The sequence below is a fragment of the Rhinopithecus bieti genome, unplaced genomic scaffold (genome assembly GCF_001698545.2).
Source record: "Rhinopithecus bieti isolate Rb0 unplaced genomic scaffold, ASM169854v2 scaffold_1014, whole genome shotgun sequence".
In the NCBI taxonomy this organism is placed as follows: domain Eukaryota; kingdom Metazoa; phylum Chordata; class Mammalia; order Primates; family Cercopithecidae; genus Rhinopithecus; species Rhinopithecus bieti.
Genome location: NW_016803499.1, coordinates 4,500,552 through 4,522,140, shown reverse-complemented (window position 1 = coordinate 4,522,140; position 21,589 = coordinate 4,500,552). Strand labels below are relative to the sequence as shown.

General features: G+C 50.2%; 1 protein-coding gene across 2 annotated transcripts in view; it reads left to right on the top strand.

Annotated features, from left to right (window-relative positions):
* Window positions 1-21,589, top strand: part of SHANK2 (SH3 and multiple ankyrin repeat domains 2) — a 667,466-nt gene that overhangs the window by 148,539 nt on the left and 497,338 nt on the right. For both annotated transcript variants that reach the window (XM_017887194.1, XM_017887185.1), the window contains exon 9: window positions 9,255-9,332. In XM_017887194.1, the coding sequence (XP_017742683.1) occupies window positions 9,255-9,332 (78 nt within the window). The remainder of the gene's footprint in view (window positions 1-9,254; window positions 9,333-21,589) is intronic.

Genomic DNA, 21,589 nt, shown 5'->3' with positions numbered 1-21,589 from the left:
CCCCCAACTTCCCCACTCGCTGTATATCTTCCTGGGAGAGTTCTGCACCCACCCCAACTTCCCCACTCACCGTATATCTTCCTGGGAGAGTTCTGCACACCCTCCCCCAAGCTTCCCTACTCACTGCTCATCTCCCCGGGAGCGTTCCGCAACCCTGCCCCAACTTCATTCACTGCTCATCTCCCTGGGAGAGTTCTTCATCCCCCTCAACTTCCCCACTCACTGTACATCTTCCTGGGAGAGTTATGCACACCCTCCCGTAAGCTTCCCCCCTCACTGCTCATCTCCCTGGGAGAGTTCTGCAACCCTGCCCCAACTTCATTCACTGCTCATCTCCCTGGGAGAGTTCTGCCCCCCCCCCCCCAACTTCCCCACTCACTGCTCATCTCCCTGGGAGAGTTCTGCACACATGGCCTCCACCTTCTCATGGCTCTTGTCTCACTGACACAGAGTGATCAGACTTTCGTCCCTGCTTGCTCAAAGCCAGTCACACCCACATGGCACTTCCATGGTCCCGCCTCTGTCCCCATCCAGCTCAACATCTCTGTGGCATCTCTTGGCGTCTGCACTGCACACTCCCGTTACCCAGATTCCCTCCTGCAGTGACTCCTGAGGTGACCTCAGGCGGGCCTGTCTGTGTCCTTGCACACCTTCCAGAAAACCCCAAGGGTCCCCAGTCAGGGTCTCCCAGCTCACTTCTGCCCTGAGCTCTGGCAGTGATGTTTGCTCCTGGCCCGTGTCCCCATGTGCTGACCTCTTAGGAGCCGCCACTGCGGCAACTCCTCCTTACTCTGTAAATAATGCCCTTCCCCCTGGAGCTCAGGCCTGAAACCTGGCCGCCTCCTGTTTCTCACCATCCCTCTCATCCTGGGGCTTGTCCATTCCCTCTCCACCCTCTCTGGGCCCGTCTACCCCTCTTGTCTCCTCCACCCCTCTTGTCCCACCACCCCTCTCACCCTTGCCTGGGGCCCTGCCGTCTCTCCCCAGGACTACGTATTCACTGTCCAGCCTCTGTCTTCCCTTCCAGTCTGTCTTCCCTCAAATCCACTTTCTGTCACCCGAGTTCTTCGTCCCTCCTCTGCTGAGAACCCCCTTTGCATAACCCAGGGCTTATGTCCTGTGCCCTTCTCTCCTGTCCAGCCCAGCTCATCCCAGCTTGCTGCAGCCCGGCCCCACCACTGCCTTCTTGCCTCCCGGCCCCTCGCTGGTTTCTACTTCGGGTCTTGGTACTCTGCTGGGATGGCCTCTGCGTCCGCCCGCTGTCTCTCCTCCCATCCCAGGGCTCAGCTTGCCCAGCCAGCCACACCCTCTCCACTGTCTGCATCAGACCCACCCATCCTGAGGCTGTGTCGTTGTTTCCTGTGCCCCCTCTCCAGCCCAAGCCTGGCAGAGACCTTGACTTTCTGGTTTGCATCTGTGTCTCCAGGGACTAGGACGGTACCTGGCAGCTCCATGAGGACTCACTGCATGCATTGATGAGCAGCTTTCTCCATCTGTAAATGGAAATGATGGGGTCTGGGGAATCCATTTGCTGGTGGGAACTGCAGGTGTTCATCTGTGAATGGAAAGGATGGGGCCTGGGGGTCCAGCAGCTGATGGGACCTGCAGGCACACTGTGTTCTCGGTGGGCACAGTGCGAGTCCCAGGAATGCTCCTTCAGTGGGAGGTACATTTATTAAGGGAAGTGTCTCGGAAAATTCATGCCAAGAGAAAAAGTGGCAATGAAAATGATATTCTTCTTGATGCTTGCGTCTTCAAAAAGCATTCCAATTGCTTCTATATTTATACTTTACTGAATTATTTAAAAGGATAAAGACCTGTCAGATAAGATACACCTCTGAAAGGAATCCAGGGTAGCCAGCAGCCTCGCAAGGGAACCGAAAGCTCCCACCAGCACCTCCTGGATCACAGTTTTTCCTTTCTCCTCCTTTCCAAAGCCGCAAGTCTTCGCAGTTTTTCACATTAACCTTATCTGTAAAATGGGCCTCCTGTTCTCCCTGGCAGAGAGTTCTCCCATACCTTGAGAGTTAAATCAGAAGGAGCAGATAGATGTGCATTTTGAACTGCAAAATGCATACGTGTTCACACACGTGTACACAGACACGTGTGTGATACGCACACATACATGGAGGTGTCATTGTTATTAAGCCAAGTGAACCATGTACCCTTGCATTTCAAAATAACGAACTGGAACCTGATCTCTTTTTGACGTCTAGGAAACGCTGCGGTAATGGGTCGGAGGTATGATACTGACTTGGTCAAAGGCACTGAGTGAGCAGAGGTAGTGGAGGATTTTTCTTAGGTCCTGCCTGTATCCCCCTGGAATGGCAGTGCCTGCTGAGGGTTTATTCTTAGCTTTTTGTTGGAAATACGTGCCCTTTATAATAGGGAATTTTCTTTTCTTTTTTCTTTTCTTTCTTTTCCCTCCCTCCCTCTCTTGCTTTCTCTCTCTCTCTCTCTTTCTTTCTCTCTCTGTCTGTCTTTTTTTTTTTTTTTTTTAGACAGGGTCTCGCTCTGTCACCCAGGCTGGAGTGCAGTGGCACAATCACAGCTCACCGCAGCCGCGACCTCTTGGGCTCAAGGGATCCTCCTGCCTCAACCTCCCAAGTATCTGGGACTACAGGCACGCACCACCACTCCTGACTAATTGTTTTCATTTTATGTAGAGACAGGGTCTTGCTATGTTGCCCAGGCTGGTCCGAAACTCCTGGACTCAAGCAATTCTCCCACCTCAGCCTCCCAAAGTGTTGAGATTACAAGTGTGAGCCACCATGCCCAGCCTATAATAGAGAATTTTCAGAAAAGGTTCTTACTGAGAAATAAGAGGAAGAGTGTCCCCAGGCTCCTCCCTGAGCAGGTCTCTCATATTCTGAATTCCAGTTTGTTGGGCTGTTCTCAGCCATCTGGGTCTTGTCAGTGCTGGGTGGTTCTTCTAGGCCACTGGGCCAGGGTGCAGTTAGAGCCCAGAGCAAACGGGTGAGCAAGACCCCCAGGGACCAGCCTTCACGTCCCCACGGTTGCCCACCCCCATGAAGTCCCTCCTCCCTTGCTGCCCTATTCTCTCTTTCCTGCCCCCACCACGCCCCAGAAGATGGGAACTGGCTGAAAGCCATCGCCCCATTCTCCTGGCTCTGTGGTCTCTCCTCCTCCTTTTCGTTTTCTCTCTTTACCAAAGCAAAAAGCAAAGTCTTTGCTCACCATAGCCTGGTAATACTGTGATTTTAATAAAGAATTTGGGCTGGGTGCAGTGGCTCACGCATGTCATCTCAGTACTTTAGTAGGACAGATCGCTTGAGCCCCTAAGATCAAGACCAGCCTGGGAAACGTGGTGAAACCCTGTCTCTACAGAAAATACAAAAATTAGCGAAGCATGGTGGTGCAAGCCTGTAATCCTAGCTACTTGAGAGTCTGAGGTGGAGGATCGCTTGGGCCTGGGAGGCAGAGGTTGCAGTGAGCTGAGATTGCACCAGAGCAAGACCCTGTCTCAAGAAAAGAAAAAAAGAGACTCTTTGGGTTGGAAATAACAGGACCCCACTGGGGGTGATTTGATGGGAAATTCTGGACTCGTGATCAGGACACAAGGCAAGTCCTGCTGCTGAGGCAGAGCAGGGAAGGGCTAGGTCAGGACTGGAAAAGCCAGAGGCCCGGCCAGTGCTCTCCACACTCTGCCTTATCCCGGTGGAGAAGGCTGCGTCCCGTGCATCTCTTGAAACGCCGGTCACCCGCAGAAACTCACCATTCCCAGTTTCCTGGTAACACCCCGATGGGCCCCTGTGGCTGGGACTCGGAGATGCTGTACTCATATGGGTGGGCCCCTCTCCTGGGGGTCAGGGGTCACTTCCAGGGACAGGGCATTGCTGGGGGTGGAAGGAGACCCCTACCTGTGTCATTGATGGTGTATCAGGCTCGTTACGCTGCCACCAAGCCGGGTATCCCCACTTTAAAAAGGAGGAATCCAGCCGGGCGCGGTGGCTCAAGCCTGTAATCCCAGCACTTTGGGAGGCCGAGACGGGCGGATCATGAGGTCAGGAGATCGAGACCATCCTGGCTAACATGGTGAAACCCCGTCTCTACTAAAAAAACTACAAAAAACTAGCCGGGCGAGGTGGCAGCGCCTGTAGTCCCAGCTACCCGGGAGGCTGAGGCAGGAGAATGGCGTGAACCCGGGAGGCGGAACTTGCAGTGAGCTGAGATCCGGCCACAGCACTCCAGCCTGGGCAACAGAGCGAGACTCCATCTCAAAAAAAAAAAAGGAGGAATCTGAAGCTCAGAAGACAAGAGGCAGAGCCGCTCTCTCAGAGCTGACGCTGGTTATCACCCTGCACTCCCTGGCACCAGCCTAAGTGGGGCCTGAAGATTGTTGTTAATATGTCTAGTGTTAGGGCATCCTGCCGGTGTGGTCATTTCTGTGAATGTGCGACTGTGTTGGGGAGATGCAGGACTACTTAATTAAAACCAGGGTGGGTACCCTTTTTTCTATAAAGACCCAGAGAATAAATACTTCAGGCTTTGCAGCCACAGAAAATACGCAGGTGAGTGGATGTGGTCGCATCCCAATAAAACTTTATTTACAAAATTAGATGTGCAGAATTCGGCCTGAGGACCATAGTTTGCAACCCTAAAATGAAATAAGCAGGCCCAGAGTCTTGACCTGCACCTCCCACGGTGTGGACCCTGGGCACTGTTTTTGAAACTCTGGGTTTCATTGTACCCCAAACATGAAAGATTTGTTTGCTGAACACGGTTGTGTCTTTGAAAATTCCCTTACATATTTTTTCATGTTTATGGCAATAATTAGAAGAGTATGAAAATCCCAGCGTAAAACCCAGAATCCACATTTGTGCTTTTTCCAGGGGTTTCCCACCCTGAAACCCTGTGTAGAGTGTCACCCTGTATCGGCTGCTGCATGTTCTTGCAGACTCACACTGTGCAGAGTGTCACCCTGTATCGGCTGCTGCATGTTCTTGCAGACTCACACGTTGTTTTGGAACTCCATGGGCTTCTAGCGACTCGTTTCCTTGTGTTTGCTTTTTCTCAGCTCAGCCTCCATCTGCAGTGTTGTTCAAGCGTCACACGTGGCTTTGCCGGCTCTCCTTTCACCTCTGCCCCATGGGCCTCAGGCTGACAGCTCCATGGGCATCCGTCCCTCCCCTGCTGACATGCGTGGTCCGTGTAGTGAGAGGTGACAGAGGCCGCCTCCACCTTCCCACTCCCCAGGAGTGGAGCATCTTCTGTGAAACCTGCTGGACTGTCCCTGAGTCCGAAGACACGTTCCAGGGACAAGACCCTGAATAGCATAGGGCTTGGCGTCCCCTTGAGGCCTGACCAGCTGGGGCCAGGGCCTGGTGGGCTTGGGGAGTGGCATGTCATTCATACAGGAGACTATGGTCTGTGTTGTTCTGAAACCGTTCTAGGGATGCTGCTGTTCATGACTCATATCCATCATCAGTAACATTTGGAGCCATGAAGACAGAGGTTGTTGACCTCAGCTTTATTGAGGTTTGGGGCTGGACAGTTTTTTGCCATGGGGGGCTGTCTTATTCATTGCAGGATGCTCACAACATCCCTGGTCTTAACCCAGTCAGTGCCAGTAGCACTCACAGCTGTGACAGCCAAAAATGTCTCCAGACATTGCCAGATGTTCTCTGGAAGGCAAAATCACCCCCAGTTGAGAACCACTGTGCCAGGAGGTGGGGACACCATGGTGGTTTTGCTTCTAATTGGAATCTTGGTACAGGGGCTCTGGGGATCCCCCTCTGACCAGCCTGACCTTCCTGTAGGGCAGTGGGACAGAACACTCAGCACGGTCTGTGGACCGGTCCTCACTCAATTCCTCATGCCTGACTCAGTGGCATATGTGGCCAGAGCCTCCCACTCTGTACAGAGGTGGCCTCAGTGGGGCTTGAGGCAGAGTGCACCCCCAAGTACGCAGGTGGCTTTTTACACAGTCAGTGACCAAAGCCGGCCACGGTCACCGAGGCCCCAGGATGCTGGAGAACACAGAGGCAGGACGGCCTTTTCCACCCAACTAAGATCCCCCGACCTGTGTCTCCCACGTGAGCACAGCCCACACTCTCAGCTGCCAGAGAAGGTGTGGTTCCCTCATTAATAATCACTGTCATGGCGGGGAGGCCTGGTCGGCTCCCCACCCTGAAACCAGCCGGGTCCTGAGAGCTCAGTGTGCTCCTGGCCTGCCCCACCTGTCCAGCCAGGGATGAAGACTCTCTGCCAGGGCGGCCCGCCTTCCTGCTATCTGTCCTCTTACATATGTACGTGACCCTCTATCGAGATGTAATTCACACACCATGCAGTTCACCCATCTGAAGTGTAGGGCTCCATGATCGCTGGTCTGTTCACAGAGGTGTGCAGCCATCACCACCATCAACCATTACCAATCAGCCTTAGAACGTTTTTCTTTTTTTCACCCAGACTGAAACCCAGGATCTGTTGGCAGATGCTCCCTACTTCCTTCTGGATTTCCAGCTCTTTCTTATTTTTATCTTATTTTATTTATTTTGAGACAAGAGTTTTGCTTTAAAGTGCAATGGCGCAGTCTCAGCTCACTGCAACCTCCGCCTCCCAGGTTCAAGTGATTCTCCTGCCTCAGCCTCCCGAGTAGCTGGGATTACAGGCACCTGCCACCACGCCTGGCTAATTTTTGTATTTTTAGTAGAGACAGGGTTTCACCATGTTGTTGGCCAGGCTGGTCTTGAACTCCTGACCTCAGGTGATCCGCCTACCTCAGCCTCCCAAAGTGCTGGGATTACAGACGTGAGCCACCACACCCGACCAGTCAGCTCTCTTTCAAATCTGCTGATCTTTCGGGTCCCACCACCTATGCCGTGTCTACTCAGCATCTTGCTGTTCCTGAGGATGGGGTTCCTCCAGGGCCCGGGCTGGGGTCTCTGACCCGTCCTGGGTGGGAAGCCCTGGCCATTTAATCCACGTATCCCTTTATTTGGTGTGTGTTTGTGTGGTGTTGAGTCCAGGTGGTCACGCCTGTTGTCTGTACACTAGACTGTAGGTAAGGATGGAATTCCCAGGATCTGCCCAGTATAGGCTTTGGCTGTCACCTGCGCTGAGGCCCCAAGTCCTGTAGGAGAAGGTGCCCCCAGCCCAGAGGCAGGCCCCTGCTGCCCAGGCACAAGCATCAGCCAGCTCCTGATCATTTAAATGCACTTCCAGAAACAGTTTACTTATTCTAAATAGCCAACTGCATTTGGAGACAAAATTATTCTAATAGTTGGTCCAGCTACATCGACATTCTACCGCTGCCTTTTTATTGGTCGTTATTTGCTGCTGCAGTCCTCACTGGCCTCACTGGCTACATCGACATTCTACCGCTGCCTTTTATTGGTTACATCAACATGCTACCACTGCCTTTTTACTGGTCATTATTTGCCGCTGCAGTCCTCACTGGGAGCTTCAGAGGGGTTGGCGAGAACTTCTCCGTCAACCCCATGGACAAAGAGTAGATGCCTAATCAATGGATGGATGCACATTCATTTTTGTTATGAAAATGTGTAAGAGGCTGGGTGCAGTGGCTCACACCCGTAATCCCAGCACTTCGGGAGGCTGAGGCAGACACGTCGCTTGAGCCCAGGAGTTTGAGACCAGGCTACACAACATGTGGGATCTCCTCTCTACAAAAAAAAAAAATACAAAAATTAGCTGGGCATGGTGGCGCGTCCCTGTAGTCCCAGGTACTCAGGAGGCTGAGGTGGGAGGTCGAGGCTGCTATGAGCTGTGATCGCCACTGCACTCCAGCCTGGGTGACAGAGTAAGACCCTGTCTCAAAAAAACAAACAAAAACCCTTTTGCTTGCTTTTAACAACATTAAATAATATAAGCCCACATATTACAAAAAAAAGATTCTCCGGCCAGGCATGGTGGTTCACGCCTATAATCCCAGCATTTTGGGAGGCAGAGGCCTGCAGATCACTTGAGCCCAGGAGTTCTAGACTAGCCTGGGCAATATAGTGAGACCCTGTCTCTACCAAAAAAAAAAAAAGTTAGCTGGGCACGGTGGCACATGCTTGTTGTCCCAGCTGTTCAGGAGGCTGAGGTGGGAAGAACTGCCTGAGCCTGAGAGATGAAGGTTACAGTGAGCCAAGATTGCACCACTGCACTCTAGCCCCGGCAACAGAGTGAAAGTATGTCTCAAAAAATAAAAATAAAATGAAAAAAGATTATTTCTGTTCTCTTCCTAATCCTTTTCCTTTCCATGAAAGTAAATACTGTTAACTGGTGCGTATCCTTCCAGACATGGTCCCTGCTTTTCTATAATAGAGACTTTAAGCCTTTATTAGTTTCTCTTTAAGCCTTTAAAATGTAAATGAAATTAAGCAGTATTACTGGGGGTTTTGTTGTTGGTTTTTTTTGTTTGTTTTTTTGTTTTGAGATGAAGTCTTAGTTTTGTTGCCTGGGCTGGAGGGCACTGGGTGCAATCTCGGCTCACTGCAACCTCTGCCTCCTGGGTTCAAGTGATTCTCCTGCCTCAGCCTCCTGAGTAGCTGGGATTATAGGCGCATGCCTCCATGCCCGGCCAATTTTTGTATTTTTGTAGAGATGGGGTTTCACCATGTTGTCCAGGCTGGTCTCGAACTCCTGACCTCAGGTGATCCGCCACCTCGGCCTCCCAAAGTGCTGGGATTACAGGTGTGAGCTACCACGCCTGGCAAATATTGTTTTGAGGCCTGCCTTTTTTATTTAGAAGTTCCCGGATATGTTTCTTGTCAGTTTATAGTCATCTGCCTTGTTTTGTCCTGAGACTGCCTAGGTGAAGAACGTTCTAGAATATATCCCCACTCTCCCCTATTTTAGGACATGTATGCTATCTCCAGGTTTTCTTTTCTTTTCTTCTTTCCTTTTCTTTTTTTTCTTCTTTCTTCCTTTCTTTCTGTATTTTATTGAAGATATTTCACTTGTTATATATTGTATACAATGTGCAAGACTTTTATAGAATATAGTCTTAAAAGTGAAATTGTTTGGCCATAGGGTGTTTTTTATTTATTTTTTATTTTATTTTATTTTATTTTTTTAAATAGATTCTACCCAGCTGCTGTCCAAAGTGTTGGCAGCAGCTGAGCCTCACCTGACAGCATACGGGAGCCAGATGAAAGCAACATGCCTTCCCTTTTAACTTTGCACTTCTGTTTCCCTGGTTTCCTGTGAGCTTGAGACTCTGGACAGATTTCTTTGGAGAATGTCTGTGCTACCATTTTACAAACAGGTTTCTCCTTTTCTGTTTGCAGGATAGCTGTGCAAGAGTGCTTCTGTTTCGAGGCGGAAATAAGGAGTTAAAAAACTACAACAGCCAGACTCCATTTCAGGTAAAAGAGATCTCAGCATCAGGAAGGGCTGTGTGTGGATCACAGTGGGTGATGGCTCTGCGTCTCCACGGTCGTGTTTGTATGTGTGACATGAGGCTGGCTCGTTCTGTTGCGGATGTTTTCTTATCTGGAGGCTGCTCTGGGTGCCTCCCTCTCTTAGTGCAAAGCTGCCGCCCTGTCTCAGTGTGCCTGCTTGCACTGGCTCCTTCCTGTTAGAACAAATGGCACAAATAATGTGGAAATGTGTGTAGCAGTCAGCGCTGGCAAGGCAGCAAAGACGTAAGTGCGTCCAACCGTGCAGCTGTTGGGAGATGCTGGCTTTGCCGCCTCTCCGTCCAGTGGGACAAGCTTCCTGAGGATCACACGGGAAGGGACTTGCCTTCCATTGGCACCCCCAGGAGATCCACTGTCCCAGAGTGGAGGGAGAACAACCCCAGCCAAGCATGGGCCAGGGTGTTCTGAGGTGGAATGCACAAACCCAGGTCCTAAACTTTTTTAAAAATTGTAGCAAAATACATACAACATCACATTTAACATTTGAACCATTTTAAAGTGTACACTTTGGTGGCATTAAGTATATTCATGATGCTGTGCAAAACCATCCCCATTATCTAGCTAAGAACTTATCACCCCGAAAAGGAAACCCTGTACCCACTAACCAGCCACTTCCCACTCCCCTCCCCCAGCCCCTAGAAAACCACTCATGACTTTCCATCTCTATGAATTTGTCTATTCTGAATGTGTGATATGAATTAGGTCATATAATAGATGAGATTTTGCATCTGGCTTCTGTCACTCAGCATCGTCGCTGAGGCTCGCCTGCATTGTAGCCTGTGCCTGTGCTTCACTCCTTTTCATGGCTGGGTAATATTCTGTTGCACAGAAATGGAGCTTGTCTACTTCTGATGCAGTTGTCCAGAGAACCGTTTAGGGTGAAAATAAAATATTTTAAGCTAAATGCTAATTTTTTTAGATAAATGAGTTATAGAAATGCTTTTTGATGTTATACACAGTCAGATCCACTTGAACTGAAAATTGACATTTCCATGATTCTCCTCATTTGGAAATGATTTGTATATCTTATTGCACTGAGAGAGGACTTTAGTTTAAAACTGGCTTCCACGAATGATTTTACTAATACTCTTCTTAGACATTCCAAATATATACAGGCTTGTTGTGTTGAAAATGAATGAGTTCACCTCAACAACTGGGCCCAGATGCTTCATAACCACTATTAGTCCGTTCTCATGCTGTTAATAAAAGCACACGTGACACTGGGTGGTTTATAAAGGAAACAGGTTTAATTGACTCACAGTTCAGCATGACTCGGGAAGCCTCAGGGAACTTATAATCATGGTGGAAGGGGAAGCAGACACATCCTTCTTCACATGGTGGCATTAAGGAGAAGTGCCGAGCAAAAGGGGGAGAAGGCCTTTATAAAACCAGATCTCATGAGAACTCACTCAATATCATGAGAACAGCAGCGTGGGGTAACTGCCCCATGATTCAGTTACTTCCCACTGGGTCTCTCCCATGACACGTGGAGATTATGGGAACTACAAGATGAGATTTGGGTAGGAACACATTCAAACCATGTCAACCATTAGGGAGTTTACTTAACTCTTCAGTCATGGTGAGCCTGGATTTTAGTCTTGAATCTGGCAGTTTGCAAATGTCTCATATAAAATAGATTGTTGAAAAGGGTCCCTGGTTTGCTGATAGGTCTATAGAGATTTCAGTTACACTCCAAGAAAATGTCCTCTTTCCAATGGTGAATATGAGGAGGCTGCGGGTTTCTTTGATTTCATGGTGTGACTGCGTCTGCCCCTTTGGGGTTAGCTATGCATTTGTGGGCTTGGATTCAACATTATTTTTTGGGCATCAAATAATATATTTCTTTGGTCCTTTATTTTAAAAAGTCACGTAGTTGCTTAAATTGCTCAAAAAACAGCTGCTGATGCCCGTTGACTCAAGGCAAACACTTGGGTAATACGAAAACCATTTCTGACTCTCCTGGGTGGTGGCTTACAACCACCACACTGCACTCCAGGGAAGCGAGTCTTCCATGGCACCTGGGATGAAAGGTCAGTTCAGGTGGCCTGCCCCCACCCTGTCAGTCCCCATTACAGCCCTGTCGCCACTGGTGCAGTGACCACCAGGGATGGGGATGCCCTTATTATGTGAGACCCGGCAGGATGCTTAGTACCCCCTCACAGCAGCAAAACTGCACCAGCACCAACCCTGTGCCATCTGTCTCTCTTTTGCTAAGGACAATCAATCAGTGCCACAAATGATTCCAAAAGAAGGTGATGCGCACTGTCCCTGAACTGATCAGACTCCGTACGCCGTAGACGTTGCTCAGGTAACGGGCGGAATGAGGTCTCTGCCAATCTACGTGCCCAGAATGGGCCCTGGCAGTGCCTGTCAGGAGCCAGCTTCCTCCTCCTTATCTTCCTGCCTTGTGTTTTATTAATACAAAGAAACTGGATTCACTCTGTGGATCTTTGCCCGTAAAATATCCCCAGCTTTTATTTTTCATTCACAGTTGTTCTTACCCTCTCAGTTATGAAAAATGAATCATTTAATATTGAGTTTGTGGAAGAAATGATGACTGGCTGCACATTTAAAAGGGATCAAATATGTTCATCTGGAAAGTGCTGACGATGTACAACTGTGCTGCAAAGGCAGGTTTTTCTAAGAAGTCTTGGGATAGTTGTTGGAGTTCATCTGGCTGACCCTTGCTTAATGATTTAAAATACTGGACAGACAGCGTCAGAAGACCTAGGAACTTGAGAGAAAGGCAGATTCTCAGGATTCACCCCAGTCCCACTGGATCAGAAACTCTTGGGGGCAGGGACCAGTGCTCTGTGTTCTCCTAAGCCCCCCAGGGATTCTGATGTTTACTCTGGTTTGAGAATCAGAAGATAAACAGAAGTGGATTTATCTAAGGTAGAGATGAAGCACTTAAACATTTTGGGTGGGTGTTGAAGAATGATGGTGATGATGTGGTGATAATGATGGTGTTGATGGTGATATTGATAATGATGTTGATGGTGGTGGTGTTGGTCATGATGATGGTCATGTTGATGGTGATCATGGTGGTCATTACGATGGTAACGATGGTAGTTATGACGACGGTAACATTGTAGTGGTCATGGTGTTCATGATGGTAATGTTGATGGTGATGGTGGTGGTCATGATGATGGTAACGTTGATGGTTGTGATGGTAGTTATGATGATGGTAGCATTGATAGTGGTCGTGGTGTTCATGATGGTAATGTTGATGGTGATAGTGGTGGTCATGATGATGGTAACGTTGATGGTTGTGATGATAGTTATGATGATGGTAATGTTGATAGTAGTCATGGTGTTCATGATAGTAATGTTGATGGTGATGGTGGTGGTCATGATGGTAACGTTGATGATTGTGATGGTAGTTATGATGATGGTAATGTTGTGGTCGTGGTGTTCCTGATGGTAATGTTGATGGCGATGGTGGTGGTCATGATGATGGTAATATTGATGGTGATGGTGATAATAGTGATGATTTTGATGATGGCCATGATTATGGTGATTAAGATACTGAAAATGGGCTGGGCATGGTGGCTCATGCCTGTAATCCCAGCACTTTGGGAGGTCGAGGTGGGTGGACCACCTGAGGCTGGGAGTTCGAGACCAGCCTGACCAACATGGAGAAACCCCGTCTCTACTAAAAATACAAAATTAGCTGGGCGTGGTGGTGCATGCCTGTAATCCCAGCTACTTGGGAGGCTGGGGCAGGAGAATAGCTTGAACCTGGGAGGCAGTGGTTGCCTTGAGCCAAGATCGTGCCATTGCACTATACCCTGGGTGACGAGAGCAAGATTCCATCTCAAAAAAAAAAAAAAAAAAAAAAAAAAAAAAAAGATACTGAAAATGGTAGTGATGATGAGAGTGATGAATTTTCCATTTGCACAGAGTTTTAAAGTTCACAAATGCTTTTCTATATGTTCTTGTTTAATGTTCAGCAATCCAGTGAGGTTGGCTTTTTTATCCCCAGTTTGTGGGAGAAATGGAAATCTAGAGAGACAGATGGTAAGAATTCCAAAATCAGTGATAAGTCAGTGGTCTCCAGGCCTTCTGACTTCCAGTCCAGGGCTCTGGGATCTGTAGTGAGGAAGAGGCTTCTTTGTGACAGGCCCTTTTCTTGCAACCAGGTGTGAAATGAACATCATCAGAGACGCTTTGCTTTTTGGATTGCTCAGTCCAAGATAGCAAACTTCCTGATTCTGAAGACAAAGAGAAACAGAATGGGTAGAAGTCTAAACAGTAGAAGACCCAAGCCAAGGAGGGGGCACAGCAAGGGAGAGAGGCAGAAATGGGCTGTATGTGTTGGGTAGTTTGATATGTCAGCTTGGCTAGACTCTAGCACCCAGTTATCTACTCAGATGCTAATGTAGGGGTTGCCGTGAAGATGTTCTGTAGATGTGATTGACATCAACAGTCAGTTGACTTTAAGTAAAGGTATGCCCTCCATGATGTGGGTGGGCCCCATCCGATTTTTGGAGGCCTTAAGAGCAAAACCTGAAGTTTCTCAGAGAAGAAGGAATTCTGCCCCAAGACTGCAGCATCAACTCCTGCCTAAGTTTCCAGCCTGCTGCCCTGTCCTATGGATTTTGGACTTGTTAGCCTCCACAATCATTTAAACCAATTCCTTAAAATAAATCTCTTTATATACATACACACATACACACACGTAAAGTATACACATACACAAATATATACATATACACATATTACAAATATATGTGTAAATATATATTTGTAGGTGTGTATATTCACACATGCACATGCACACACACACACATCCCGTGGGTCTGTGTCTCTGGAGAACCCTGGCTGAAGCATGGGGGAACTGAGTGGAGGAGTTGTTCCTGCCTCCCAGCAGCTGCATTCTGAAAGGGGCTTCCACTGTTTTTTGGATGCAGGGACTTTAGCACCTGGCATTGTATTTTTGGAGAGGGCAACCTTCTCCTCACATGCTGTCATTCTGTCTGTTTTCAGGCTGTATTCAACAGTTGCTAACCAGACATCCAGAAGTAAAGAAAGGGTGGATAAAATCAGGAAAAAAAGGCAGTGGCAATGAGAAACGTTCAGAATGGGTCCATTTTAATATGGCCCAATTTTAATAATGGGCAGGGAAGGACAAGGATGAAACGGGAGGGAAAAGACAAAGAAGGCCTTGACGTGGATGTCTTTCTGATGAATGACACTGTGCTGGTGGCTTGGGTACCTTTCAGTGCGTAGTGGTACCCTGCCCAGTCCTGTGCTGAGCCCTTTCCATGTGGTCCCACGAAGCAGGGTCTCCTGTGGGTGAACAGCCCAGGTCACACAGCTCCTAAAAGGACAATGAACAAGGCACAGGCTGCTGGATGCCAGACCCCATGCTCTTCCTTTACTCCTAACACTACACATAGAAGGAGGAGGAGGAGAAAGGCCGAAGCCAGAAGCAAGGAACGGAATTTCCAGTTCTCTGGCAATTAGGTGATGGACCCCAGCATTGCCGCAGGCTAAGCCAGTGATGGCAGAGGCCCAGGAATGTCATTGGCAATGGTCCTGTGTCGTCTTGTGCTCTTCACTCCAGGATCCCAGGCAAAGCGTTTTTGGACATGGCCTGTCCCCAGGGCCTTCACTGAGGGGAGGACTCAGCCCATGAAAGTGAGGGCGGATCTCCTGAAACGTCAGAGCCTGGCTTTTGCTCTCCAGACCCTTCATCTGATTTCCTTTTGCACGGAGCTCCAAACTGAGTTCCCACATTTAGCAATGTAGCCAGAGGGGGATGAGTAAATTTTCTTGTGCCACGCGTGGTAGTGGCTGCCAGAGCTCTCTGCCAGTGGCTGTGCACTCTGCAGTTCCTCTGATCGTGCTGGTGGAGGCAACTGCGTGGTGGAGGGACGGCCAGTGATGAAGGCCGCCTGACACCATGGATGACATTGTGGTTCCCGGCGTTGCACTTTTCAGAAACCCACGAGATCTGCTCAATGGACCCTTCTCTTCCCTGTTCCCTCCCGGTGGCTTTCTGAGTTTCTTTCCTGGTTAAATGAGTCCCAACAAGGTTCTTTGGTTGTGCTTTCCTTGTTTTGTGGAAATCCAAACAAGGATTTGTTTGTGGGAACAGGGTCATGGCGTTTTCGCCCAGGACCTTCCTCTTCCCTGATGAGCGCCATGGGCAGGGTCCCAGGACGTCCCTGTTGTGCTGCCGTCTATATTGCAATTTCTATGAGCTGATGTTGGCAAATTGTAAAGTTCATGTAAGACTGTCTGTTAGACACACACACATACACACACGGCTCTTCTAGAGGTGCACGTGCCTGTCAGTCCACAGGCAGGAGCTGGTCCAGTTCCCTGGCGGGGAGGTGCCAGGCCCTTCCTAACAACCAGCTCTCAGTGGGAACTCGCAGAGCAAGAACCCACTCTCTGTGATGGTTAATGTTACACTTCAACTTGACTGGATTGAGGGATGGCCACGGGGATGGGGAAGTATTGTGTCTGGGTGTGTCTGTGAGGGTGTTGCCAGAGGAGGTGGACATTTGAGTCCATGGGCTGGGAGAGGAAGACCCACCCTCAGTATAGGTGGGCAGCGTCCATTTGGCTGCTAGCACGGCAAGAACAAAGCAGGTGGAGGCAGGTGGGATGACCTTGCCTGCTGGGTCTCCTGGCTTCATTCTTCCTCCCATGCTGGACGCTTCCTTCCACTGCTGACCTGGGACATCAGACTCTAAGTTGTTTGGCCTTTGGACTCTGGGACCTACACCAGTATCTTGCTGGAGACTGTTGGTCCTTCGGCCACAGACTGAAGGCTGCACTGTCAGCTTCCCTGGTTTTGAGGCTTTCGGACTTGGACTGGGCCCCTACCTGCTCCTCTCTTCCCCAGCTTATAAACGGCCTGTGGTGAGACTTCACCTTGTGATGGTGAGAAAACTCGCTTAAAAAACTTGCTTTCCTGTGTAAATATATCCTATCAGTTCTGTCCCTCTGGAGAGCCCTGATTTAATACACTCATCTCGGAGGGGAGGACATGGATCTGTTCATGAGGGATCCACCGCTGTGGCCCAGACACCTCCTGCTCGGCCCCGCTCCCGACACCACCACGCTGGGGATTACATTTTAACGTGAGGATTGGAAGGGGCCAGTGCCCAAAGTGTAGCACTGGGTAAGCCAGCATCATCACCAAGGTCCTCATAGGGGGACACACACAGGGAAGGGGGCTGCATGAAGGTGGGGCAGTGGGAGTGGGACATGGATGGGGGCAGAGATACAATGGTGCTGCCAGGAGGCTGGGAAGGACCCTGCCCCAGAGCCTTCCCGGGGAACGTGGCCCTGATGACACCGCAGGGTCAGCCTAGTGATGCCGTTTTGGACGCTGGCTTCCAGGACTGCGGGGAAGGTTTGTTGCTTGAAGCCACCTTGTTTGTGATCATTTGTTCCTGCAGCCACGTAAAGCAGCTACCAGAGACCCCAGGTGGGTGTCAGTGGCGAGTTCCTGCACTTCTGCTGCTCAGGTCCCCCCGGCCACACGAAGCTAGGACCGCCCTGCCATCCCCGTCCCCCGGAGTGTCGCCCTGAAGCAGCCTCACCTTTCCATGAAAATCGTCAGCAGCTTGGGCGCGTCTCTGCTGTTTGCCACCACCGAAAGCCACGTAGAAAAGCCATGGCGTAGGAGCCAACAGAACAGTTTCAGCCCTGAGACGGGTATTAGCTCCATCGCCACCCAGAGACTGCATTTTGCACTTACTGGGTGATTTGATGAAAGACAGCCAAGTAGCTAGACAGCTTGCGTCTATCCACTTTAAAAGAGGAGGGAGCGAATGCAGCCGGGAATTGGCAAAGGTTTACGGTTTCCACAGCGCACCCGTGGAAGGGTTTTGTGTTGTGTCCAACACCATTTCTATGAACAAGATGGAACTTGTTTCCAGAATTCTCTTCCGGGTTCTCAGTCACCCAAGAAGGTGGTTTATTTTGGGTCTGCATTTACTGAGGCACAAGACCTCAGCCAGGAGAGACACCCCAAGGAAACCGGCCCACTCTCAGCCACAGATTTGGCCAGAGGGCACACCAGGGGCCTGGCATCCCCGTCTGCAGAGCCTGGGTTTCAGTCCGGCTGGGTTTCTTCTCAGCTGGTGCCCTTGGGCAGGCCACTTAGGATTTACTTAAAGGTCTCCAAGCGCTCCCGTACTGAGTCAAAGCGTTTGCCCCGTAAATTCATGTCTATCTACAACCTGTGAACATGATATTATTTGGAACTGGGGCCTTTGCAGATGTCACTGAGTTAAGACAAGGTCACGCTGGACTGGGGAGGCTCTAATCTTGAAAGATGTCCTTTGAAGAAAAGGCAAAAGAGACACTGTGCACACAGATAGAATGCCACATGAAGATGGAGGGCTGAGATTGGAGCGATGCGGCCACAAGCCAAGGAATGCCTTTGAAGCTGGAAGTGGCAGGAAAGACCCTCCCCTAGAGACGTTGCGCGTGGACAGCCCTGCTAACACCTGGAATTCAGACTTCTGGCCTCCGGAACGGTGAGAGCAGAAACTTCCGTGGTTTAAGTCACCTGTTTTATGACGGCACGGCGCAGCAGCCAGGGGAAATGAATGCAGCCCCCTCCACTTCGAAGTGGGGCTAATCACTGCAGTTAAGAGAGTGTCCAGAGGTTCAAATGACATCACATATAGGTGCTGTAGTCTTAATGTGCCTTCAAATTCATGTGCTGGCCGGGCGTGGTGGTTCGTGCTTGTAATTCCAGCACTTTGGGAGGCCTAGGCAGGCAGATCACTTGAAACCAGGAGTTTGAGGCCAGGCAGGCAGATCACTTGAAGCCGGGAGTTTGAGGCCAGTCTGGCCAACATGTGAAACGCTGTCTCTACTAAAAAAAACTAAAATAAAAATCCACACACACACACAAACACACACACACACACACGCAAATTAGCTGGGCATGCTGGCGTGCACCTGTAATCCCAGCTACTTGGGAGGCTGACACATGAGAATCACTTGAACCTGGGAAGCAGAGGTGGTAGTGAGCAGAGATCGTGCCGCTACGCTCCAGCCTGGGCCACAGTGTGAGATCCTGTCTGAGAAAAAAAAAAAAAAATCTTGTTGAAATTTAATCGCTGGTGTGGTAACACGAAGAGATGGGGCCTTTCGGAGGTGATTCCATCATGAGGATAGAGCCTCTGCGATGGGATTCATGCCCTTGTACAGAAGGCTGAAGGCAGACCTGGTGCAGTGGCTCACGCATGTGATCCCAGCACTTTGGGAGGCCGAAGCGGGTGGATTACCTGAGGTCAGGAGTTCGAGACCAGCCTGGCCAGTATGGTGATACCCTGTTTCTACTAAAAATACAAAAGTGATGCGCTGGGTGTAGTGGTGCTCGTCTGTAATCCCAGCTACTCGGGAGGCTGAGGCAGGAGAATCACTTGAACCCGGGTGGCAGAGGTTGCAGTGAGCTAAGATCAGCGCCATTGCATTCCAGTCTGGGTAACAAGGGAGAAACTCCATCTCACAAAAAAGGGCTGAAGGCAACTGCCTTGTCTTTCTGCCCATGAAGACACAGTAAGAGCCACCACCTGTGCAGGAGGGCGCAGCCCTCCCCAGGCACCGCACCTACCGGCTCCTTAATCCCCAGCCACCAGAACTGTGAGTCATAGATTTCTGCCATTTATAATCGGCCCAGCCTCAGGTGCTTTGGCATAGAGGCCCGGACTCACTAAGACACGCAGGTGGAGGGGTCAGACAGTGCCTCATGACTGTGGGTGCTGTCATCAGCGTCAACCCCACCATAGGAACACACCAACCTTGGAAGCCCAGAGAGGCTGGCCCAGGCCGTGTGGGCCCAGGGAGGCCTGCAGCATGGGCCGGGGCAGTGCCAGTGAGAGTGCAGGACAGGGACTTCCTTTCATGGCAGGAGGAGGTGGTTGTGTCCAGCCGGCCCCTCATGATCCCTGCAAACACTCCAACCACGAGGCTTGGTGCCCTAGTCTGGAGCCCAGGTCACCCTGTGGGTTCCTGGGTGGCTACGTGGCAGGGCGAGGAAACATGGCTGGTACCAACTCCGGGATTCTGGTCCATGTCACGTTTCTTTTTCTCGGTGTGAAGGGAGGATGAGCAGGTGGAGCCTGAGAGCGAGGACATCTCCCCACACAACGGGCGGAGTCTCTGAGCTTGTACAGCCCAGGGTCCTGGGAGGGTTTGCCAAGATGATGCGGCCCGGGGGAGCTGCTTGCTGGGCAGCACGCCAGGCCTGGGGACGTTGCTGTGCACAGGGTTCTTCGCCCACTTTCACCCCTGCTGCCTGTGTTCTGTGGGCAGAGCCGGGAGGGGCGGGACTGAGGCTCTTGCAGACTGAATGAGGGAGTATCAGCTTCGATTTTAGCCTTTTCTCTTCCACATGTGAGTGACCAAGCAAATCATTATTTTTATTTCTTTTCCCTTCTTCTTTTGGTGTGTTTATCTGGCATATTTAGAAGCAGCTGGTTGGCAGGGAGCTGGGCACTGGCTGGTACCTGCCACGCATCTTGTGATCAGTCAACCTCCTGCAGGGCCATCAGTGAGTCTGGGCCTGGGGCCCAGCTCTCATTGGGTTGATAGAATGAGCCGTAGTGTAAAGTTCACCACTGGCTGTCTGGAGGGTGGATCTGACCCAAGAGAGCTTGATTGTAACCTGCCCAGATGTTAACTTTTTTTTTTTTAACTTAAAAAAAAATTGAATGTGTTGCTGGTGTTTAAACTTCCAGGAATTTCATTTTAAAATTCAGCTTTCCAACTTCTTTTGAAAAATTAGGAAATGTGGCCACACCCAGGTAGCCTCTGTGCATGTGGACATTTGGCAGGGGGTGGGAGCATGGCACCTCTGGAAAGGCTGTGCTGTCCAGCCTGCCACACTCCCCACCGCTCCCTGCAGCCCATCCCTGGTCCACCTCCTCCACGTTGCAGCGTGGTGGCCCTGCTGAGGGCATGCAGTTGGCGGAGTCAGTCATTTAGAAGTAGCTTCTTTTAAAAGTTCTGCTGAGTCTTATTTGGGATTCAGACTCTGTGTTCCCATAGAAACAGGGAAGTGGAAGTTGTATTTCTAGATTAGGGCGTAGAAACCTGGGTAACCCAAAATGTGGCTGATGTTCGGTGCATATCTATAATGAAAAGTAATCAGGGATCGAATTCATTATTTCCGCTAGTACATATGGAGTTTCTCGTAAGAGCCACGCTCTCTTCTAGGTGCTGGGGACACATCAGTGAGCCACAGCACACTCTACTCTCTGGGAGTGCAAGTTAGATAATTAACAAGTAAGCAGAGAAATGTGCAACATGTCGGGGTTGGTAAATGACAGGAAGAAAAATAAAGCAGGGTGAGGGTGGAATGGCACGGAGCTGACAATGCAGAAGCGAGTTTCCTTCCTGCTGGGAGCTGAGGGTGGCCTCTGTGACATTTGCGGCAAAGACCAGGAGAAGAGGAAGGAAGGAGTGGGCCTTCGGGATGTCGGGCCTTCAGGATCTCAGAGTGGGGCTGATGTGTGCAAAGGCCCTGGGGTCAGTGCATGCTTGGGGTGTGTGGGAAGCAGCCAGGAGGCCGGCCAGCTGCAGAGGATGGGGTGGGATGGGGCCCACACCAGTGCTGGGAAATGAGACCATAGAGGGGCCACGTTGCTCGGCAAGGTCTTTGGATTTTAGTCTCAGGGAGATGTGCAGTGCCAACAGTGCAGAAGAGAACTCTAAAATGGATTTTAATCCGTGCATCCATCACCCACCCAGATGCTCTCCTGGATGGGGAGCAATGTTGGTAGAATCTCATGAAGATGCTTAGTGAGGCATCTGGGGTTAGCAGAATATTCTAGAGCTCCCTGTCCAGTCCAGTAACCACAGGACACACATGGGTATTTACGTATAACTATAATTTTTAAAAATGTAGAGTTCAGGCCAGGCGCAGTGGCTCATGCCTGTAATCCCAGCACTTTGGGAGGCTGAGGCAGGAGGATCACCTGAGGTCAGGAAATCAAGACCAGCCTGGCCAACATGGTGAAACCCCGTCTCTACTAAAAATACGAAGATTAACCAGGATTAGCCAGGCATGGTGGCAGCACACACCTGTAATTCCAGCTGCTCGGGAGCCTGAGGCAGGAGAATGGCTTGAACCCTGGAGGTGGAGGCTGCAGTGAGCCAAGATTGTGCCACTGCACTCCAGTCTGGGTGACGGAGCAAGACTTCATCTCAAAAAAAAAAAAAAA